This window comes from Homarus americanus, unplaced genomic scaffold, assembly GCF_018991925.1.
Source record: "Homarus americanus isolate GMGI-L3 unplaced genomic scaffold, GMGI_Hamer_2.0 scaffold23578, whole genome shotgun sequence".
Classification (NCBI taxonomy): Eukaryota; Metazoa; Arthropoda; class Malacostraca; order Decapoda; family Nephropidae; genus Homarus; species Homarus americanus.
Window position 1 is genome coordinate 8,654,719 of NW_024733231.1, and position 8,561 is coordinate 8,663,279.

At 40.2% G+C, this 8,561-nt stretch overlaps 1 protein-coding gene across 1 annotated transcript; it reads left to right on the forward strand.

Annotated features, from left to right (window-relative positions):
- Positions 1–7,393: 7,393 nt before the first annotated feature.
- LOC121869457 (pro-resilin-like) lies at positions 7,394–8,170 on the forward strand. The gene is made up of 3 exons (XM_042370807.1): positions 7,394–7,445; positions 7,549–7,623; positions 7,721–8,170. Exons 1-3 carry the CDS (start codon positions 7,434–7,436, stop codon positions 8,051–8,053), a joined length of 420 nt encoding a protein of 139 aa, XP_042226741.1. The 5' UTR covers positions 7,394–7,433; the 3' UTR covers positions 8,054–8,170.
- Positions 8,171–8,561: the final 391 nt, after the last annotated feature.

Sequence of the window (8,561 nt, forward strand, 5' to 3'; positions counted from 1 at the left end):
GTTGCGCCATTGCGTCATTTACAACTTCTCCATGGAGGTCATGTTGATAATATTAACCTATGTGGTGAGAGTGCAGGTGTGAGACGCAGGTGAAATATTTATTGATAATAATGCCTTCTGGCTGATCAAGTTTGGCTCTATGGTTGCCAAATGGGTCCGTCCCACTAACCCCCAACTGCTTTACACCAAGCCTAACCCTAACTAACCTACTTCTTCCTAACCTAATATTGTGTGTCCTTTAATGGTTTAAACGGTCTCTCCTCAGGGTTAAATCATCTCATCATCAAAGGTTTAGTCATTTTCTTAAAGGTTCGTCTTGGTCCTTCAAGGGACTGATCATAGCAGATCCTCAGAGGTTAAATCATGTTTCTCTCCAAAGCATTAAGTCATAATTCTTCCAAGGGTTAATAAAGGTAGAGGGCAGCAAATCCTCCCTAGATCATTGTCACTTCCTCCACCCAATAAGTCGAGATCCTCCACCATTGTTCATCACACCTCGACACTTTTATCCCTCACCAATAGTAGAGATCTTCCACCGTAGGGCAGAAATCTCACCAACAGTGAAGATGCCTCCACCATTATCCACCCTCTACCAATAGCCGAGATCCTCCTGTGCTCACTCACTACAATAAATCGAGATCATCCACCCCATTACATCACACTCCTTCTGTCCTTCCATCATTATCACCTCTTCCACCAATAAGTCGAGGAGCCCACCACCATTATCCACTTTCCTCACACCCAAAGCCGAGATCTCCACCAATAAGTCGGGGTCATCACATTATCCTCCTCACCTTATCACCTCCTCATGATTATCCACCTCCTCCACCAATGTCAGTAAGATCGCTATCTGTCGCATTTATCTTTCTTTCCTTTATACCTCTGCGTGGTATTGACCAGGTGAATGCTGTAAAAATGGTATCACTTTCTCCAATAAGTCGAGGTCCACAATATCCTCCTGCTGTGTTTTCTTAATCAGTGTCTCAAATGCTGACAGTCAGGATATAAAATGTTGTCCACTATATTGAGATCCTCCTGTTGTGTCTTCTCAACCGGTGTCGGTCGATCACCATTATCCACCTCCTTTTATCCACCTCCTCCATCCTTTATCCACACTCCTCCCACCAATAAGTCAGATCTTCATCATTATCCACCTCCTCCACCAATAAGTCGGGGTCCACCACTGCCTGTCTCTTGCTTTTATCCTACCCTCCTACATTGTATCCACCATTATCCACCTCCAACAATTCAAGATCCTTCATCATTATCCACCTCCTCCACCAATAAGTCAAAACATCCACCATCAATCCACCATTCACCTTTATCCACCTTCTCCATCATTATCCACCTCCTCCAATTAAATGTCCACTTGACACAACATTTCCACAATTATTAATACTAAATCATTTATATTTTTATTTGAAAAATGCAAGAACATGTTGTATATCACAACCATACCGTATTAATATAATTCATAATAAACACTAAAAGGAAAAATTAATCTAACTATATGACTTTCGTTGGATTCCAAATCATTACAACTTACAAAATACACATTGGTGAAAGAAACATTGCATAATAACAAGCCACTTTACAACACTTCCGCAAGGTTAAGGGCGATGTCCGTTTCTGACGAGAAGAAATTCTGACAAAAATTGACCAGACACGTCATATGTGTTAGTATATATAGGAAGAAGTGCTGGAGTCTACAGTCGATCACCAGACACAACACAGTCACGAACACCAAGGTAACACACAGGTTGAGATCCCTCACCCGTATTTACTCCGAATAATAAACATTTTTTAACTGAAATATACCACTGCAACCTTTTCTAAGGTAGTCCCTTCTGCTGCGGTGGCGCTGGCTGCTGCTGACAGCCTTCCTTCATACACTCCCTACAGGGCCCCTCACGTGAGTGTTGATTATTCGTACATAATAACCAATATTAATTTGTCCACAAAATAACTGGAGAAAATTTCTTTATATACCCTGATACACCACAAGATTCTGAAGAATCTGAGTCTTATGATCTAGTAAGTTCTACAACTACACCACACCGTGAAGCACGACCTCCGCAACGACTCCCGGTCACCAGGAGACCAAGGACGGTGACAACACCCAGGGTCGTACTACGTGCAGCTTCCCGACGCCCATCGCAAACTGACTTACTCGTAGACGCAGTGACTCATCTACATCGCTGATCGTCAAGTACGACGGAGGCTCTCTACAACTACCACACGAGTCCCTTTGAGTCGTTCGAGTCCTGGAGCTCCCGCCACAGCCCCTCCCAGGAGAGTCATGGTTGAGTTCGCAGCCTCATATAACGTCAGGCACTTCCTATATAAAACTAATAATATATATCATCAAAAATGTTATTGATGGTTTTCATGAAGGTTAATAAAATTATTTTATTATAATATTTTTAAATACATCCTTAAGGTATAGGATACTACAACCTAAATTCTCTTAAATATATTTTAATATCAAGGTTGATTTTTGTCCCTTTCTACACATGAAATAATTACATATATACACCATATTATTAGAATAAATACATATTATAGAACTAACAGTGAAATTAATTTATCTTGAGTAAAATATTAATGTAGGACAAAGTTTACTCAGTACACATGCATGGGTCAGAAAATAGACACTCAGCAGACACTAAACACAAGAAGCCTGATATGTGGTGTACTAGAGAGAGAACCACAAAAAAAACTGACCAAATAAAAAAGATAAACTAAAGAAATATATAAAAAGGAACCAAGATATTTGACCATATAATAGAGAAGAAATAAAGATATATTAATTAATAAGAAAAGTTAAAAAGATCAGAGAATATAGGAGACGACAAATAAAATGAAACAAATCTAACATATTATAGAAACTTCTCTCATACATCAATATAGTTCCGTATTTCTACACACTCCTATACTATACATCCATATACACTTAGGTTGATAAAGAGTTAACGTAGAGACATTCTAAGCTGGTGTCTAGTGTTGCGTCATTGCGTCATTATCCACTATATCGCGTTGATATTAATATTGATTTGAAGAGCTGTGTAACGCAGGTGAGAATGTTATTGATAATAATGACTTGTCGATTGATCGCTGGCTCCTGGTTATAGTAGGTCCCACCAATCCAACCTAACCTAACCTAACCAACCTAACCTAACCAACCCTAAATGTGTTTGTGTCTGTGTGTTAGTAGCTCTAACCGATGGTCCCAAAAAGGGCTAAATCATCGTCATCAAAGGTTGTCACATCCTCAAAGGTTAAATGATGGTCCCAAAGGGTTGTCATGGTCCCAAAGGGTTAAACTATCGTTAATAAAGGTCAGCCATGGACCTGTATACAAATCATGGTCCCCAAAGTGCTAAATCATGGTCTCAAAGGGTTAAATCATGGTCCCTGGAAGGGTTAAATTATGGTACCAAAGGGCCAACTCATCATCAAGGTTAAGTCATGATCCCAAAGTGTTGTCATGGACCTCAAAGGGTTAAATCATATGGTCCCAAAGTGCTAAATCATAGTCCCCAAAGGGTTAACCACAACCAGGTTAAAATCATGGTACCATACAAACGCGGTACCGTGCTGGGTTAAATCATCACAATAAAGGGTTGTCATGATCTCCCGCAAGGTTTATGGACCCTTGGGGCGTTAAATCATATCTCAAAGTGCTAAATCATAGTCCCTCGTGGTTAAATTGGTACTCAAAGGGTTAAATCATGGTCCTCAAAGGCTATTAAGAGTGAGGAAACAGCCGTCCTCCACTAAGATCCAGCACCATTATCCACTTCCTCCACCAATAAGTCGAGAACTCCACCATCATCCACCTCTTCCACCTTTATCCACCTCCACCTTTATCCACCTCCACCTTTATCCACCTCTCCACAATGTCCACTGAGCAACATTTCAGTGTCAAATTTATTAATACTAAATAATTTATATTTATTGTAAAATAATGAAGTATATTACTTCATTATATAAATATACTATTAAATAACACAATAGAAAACATCATAAAAGGAAAATTGTCCAACTATATGACTTTGCTGTATTTCAAATCATTACAACTTCACAAGAGCGACATTATTGAAAGGAACATTGCATAAGTAACAAGTTTTAAGCAACACTTCCGCAAGGTTAAGGGCGGTGTCGGCTTTGAAAGTTACGAAAGAGGGAATTCCTGACAAAAATTGACCAGACGTACTGCAAAAGGTATATATAGGAAGGAGGTGCTGGTGTCTGCAGTCGATCACCAGACAACAGCACAGTCATGGCACTAAGGTACATACAGGTTGAGAGAAGATACCCTTTCACCTGTTTTTACTATGAATACAATTTTACTTTTTAACTGAAATAAGTATTGTAACTTACTTCTGTATTATCTTTTTCTAAGGTAGTCCTTCTGCTGGGTGTGGTAGCTGGCTGCTGCTGACAGTTTCTTCATACTCCTACAGGGGCCTCTGTGAGGTTGATTACTAAATATCTTAACGAATGTTAATTTGTGTTGTCAAAATAACTGAGAAAAATTTCTGTTACATAAATCCTTTATTACCACAGGATTCCTCCGAAGAGTCTTTGAGTCTTATGAGTCTAGTGAGCTCAATACAACTTCAACTACGCCGTAAGCACGACCCTCCGGCACGACTTCCTGGCCACCAGGAGACCCATGACGGTGACAACACCAAGGTCAAACACGCAGCCCCTGACGCACGTCTGCAGACTGTGACTTACTGCAGACGCAGACCAGGCCACATCGCTGATGTCAAGCATGACGGAGAGGCTGCCACCCTGACTCACACGAGTCCTTTGAGTCGTCCGATCCTGAGCCCCCACACACAGCCCCTCCCAGGAGATTCATGCTGAGTTCTCAGTCACCCCAGGTACAAAACTGCAGCACTGCCTATAACACTAAATATATAATATATCTATCAAAATGTTATTGATGGTTTTCTAAGAAGGTTAATAAAAATTATTTTAATATAATACTTTAAATACATCCTTTAAGGTAGGGATTACACCCTAAATTTTCTTAAATATAATATCAACGATATTTTGTCCTTTCTACCATGAAATAATTATATATATACATTATATTATTAGAATAAATATATATTGTAGATCTGTCCAACAGTAAATTAATTTAGTCTGAGAAAATGTTAGTGAGACAAAGCTTACTCAGTACACAGTATGGGCAGAAGACTAGACACCGCCAGCAGACACCACACACAAGTTAGGCCTCGATATATGTAAAAAAAATTAATAGAAACTAAAAGAAAGATTGCTCACCAAATTAAAAAAGATAAATAAAGGAAACATATAAAATAAGAAAACCAAGATACTTTCATATAATTAGAGATGAAATAAAAAGAATATTAATTAATAAGATAGAACGTTAAGGAGAAGGTCGATAGAGGACAAATGAACGAAATTATAATCAAACATATTTATAGAAATTTCTCCCAACATCAACAATAATATAGCTCAACATTTCAATACACACCCTATAGCTATACATCCTTATATACACAAGTTGATGATGAAGAGTTAACATAGAGAGATTCAACAGGCTACAGGTCCAGTGCGTCATTGCGCTCACCGTCCTACATCTAAGCACCTATTGATATTAATATTATGTGAGAGTCGCAGGAAGGTGAGAATGTTATTGATGATACGCTTCCATCATTACCTGATCGGTTGGTCCTACAGTAGGAAACCGTCACACAACCAACCTAAACTACCAACCAATCCCAACCTAACCTAACCTAACCACTGTGTGGCCTGTGTGTTAGTAGTTTGAAAAGGTCCTCAAAAGGGTTAAATCATCATCATCAAATTGTTGCTTGGTTTTTCAAAGGGATAAATCATATCCTCAAAGGATGAATCATGTCCCCAGAGAGTTAAACCATGTTCCTCAAAGCATTAAGTCAAGAATCTCTGTATGCGTTAATAGGAGGAAAAGCCGTCCTCCACCAAGATCCGCACCATTATCCACTTCCTCCACCAATAAGTCGAGAACTCCACCATTATCCACCTGACACTTTTATCCACCCTCAACTAACAGGCTGAGATCTTCCACCCAACAGGTCAAAATCTCCCACCAATAAGTCAAGATCCCCACCATTATCCACCCCCACCAATAAGCCGAGATCCCACCAACATCCACCTCCCCCACCAATAAGCGAGATCATCCACCATTATCCACCTCCTTCACCTTATCCACTTCCATCATTATCCACCCTTCCACCAATAAGTCGAGGGCCACCACCATTATCCACCTCCACCAAAAGCCGAGATCCTCCACCAATAAGTCGAGATCCTCCACCTTTATCCATCTCCTCCACCTTTATCCACCTCCTCCATCATTATCCACCTCCTCCACCAATAAGTCGAGATCCTCCACCATTATCCACCTCCTCCACCAATAAGCCGAGATCCTCCACCTTTATCCATCTCCTCCACCTTTATCCACCTCCTCCATCATTATCCACCTCCTCCACCAATAAGTCGAGATCCTCCATCATTATCCACCTCCTCCACCAATAAGTCGAGGATCCTCCACCTTTATCCACCTCCTCCATCATTTCATCCACCGAGATCCTCCATCATTATCCACCTCCTCCACCAATAAGTCGAGATCCTCCACCATTATCCACCTCCTCCACCAATAAGCCGAGATCCTCCACCATTATCCACCTCCTCCACCAATAAGCCGAGATCTCCACCTTTATCCATCTCCTCCACCTTTATCCACCTCCTCCATCATTATCCACCTCCTCCACCAATAAGTCGAGATCCTCCACCATTATCCACCTCCTCCACCAATAAGCCGAGATCCTCCACCTTTATCCATCTCCTCCACCTTTATCCACCTCCTCCATCATTATCCACCTCCTCCACCAATAAGTCGAGATCCTCCACCATTATCCACCTCCTCCACCAATAAGTCGAGGTCCATCACCATTATCCACCTCCTCCACCTTTATCCACCTTCTCCATCATTATCCACCTCCTCCACCAATGTCCACTTGAGCAACATTTCAGTGTCGAATTTATTAATACTAAATCATTTATATTTTATTGTGAAAAATAATGAAGAATATGTTATATACTTCATTATATAAATATATCGTATTAATATAATTCATAATAGAAATACCATAAAAGGAAAATTTGTCTAACTATATGACTTTTGTTGTACGTTTCAAATCATAACAACTTACAAGAGCGACATTGGTGAAAGGAACATTGCATAAGTAACAAGCTACTTTAAGCAACACTTCCGCAAGGTTAAGGGCGGTGTCGGTTTCTTTGTTACGAGAGGGAATTCCTGACAAAAAATTGACCAGACGCGTCATGTGTGTTGGGTATATATAGGAAGGAGGTGCTGGTGTCTGCAGTCGATCACCAGACACAACACAGTCATGAACACCAAGGTACACACAGGTTGAGATACCTCACCCGTATTTACTATGAATAATACAATTTTACTTTAACTGAAATGTTTATTGTAACTTACCTGTATTATCTTTTCTACAGGTAGTCCTTCTGCTGGGTGCGGTGGCGCTGGCTGCTGCTGACAGTTTTCCTTCATACTCCTACAGGGGCCCTCACGTGAGTGTTGATTATTCGTACATCTTAACGAATGTTAATTTGTGTTGTCAAAATAACTGGAGGAAAATTTCTATTACAAATTCTTTCATTACCACAGGGTTCCTCTGAAGAGTCTTTTGAGTCTTTTGAGTCTTATGAGTCTAGTGAGGCTCAATACAACTTCAACTACGCCGTGAAGCACGACCCCTCCGGCAACGACTTCGGTCACCAGGAGACCCGCGACGGTGACAACACCCAGGGGTCGTACTACGTGCAGCTTCCCGACGGCCGTCTGCAGACTGTGACTTACTTCGTAGACGGTGACTCAGGCTACATCGCTGATGTCAAGTACGACGGAGAGGCTCGCTACCCCGACTCATACGAGTCCTTTGAGTCGTTCGAGTCCCGGGAGGCTCCCCGCTACGCCCCTCCCAGGAGAGTCTATGGTTGAGTTTTGTGTCTCCTGGTGTACACAACGGCAGGCACTGCCTATATAACACTAATATATAATATATCTATCAAAATGTTATTGATGGTTTTCATGAAGGTTAATAAAATTATTTTATTATAATACTTTTAAATACATCCTTTAAGGTGTAGGATTACTTCACCCTAAATTTTCTTACATATTTTTAATATCAAGGTTGATTTTTGTCCCTTACTACCATGAAATAATTACATATATACATTATATTATTAGAATAAATATATATTGTAGATTTGTTCAACAGTGAAATTAATTTTAGTCTGAGAAAAATGTTAGTGTAGGACAAAGTTTACTCAGTACACATGTATGGGTCAGAAGACTAGACACTGTCAGCAGACACTACACACAAGTTAGAAGCCTTTGATATGTGGTGCAGTACTAGAGGAGAGAACTAAAGAAAGATTAGAACTGACCAAATTAAAAAGATAAATAAAGGAAATATATAAAATAAGGAACTAAGATACTTTGACCA

What these genes read in the sequence shown, in the direction of transcription:
- LOC121869457 (XM_042370807.1), top strand. An exon ending in ACTCCTACAGGGGCCCTCAC is followed by an intron (nt 7,624 to 7,720) that starts GTGAGTGTTGAT and finishes TCATTACCACAG; the next exon opens with GGTTCCTCTGAAGAGTCTTT.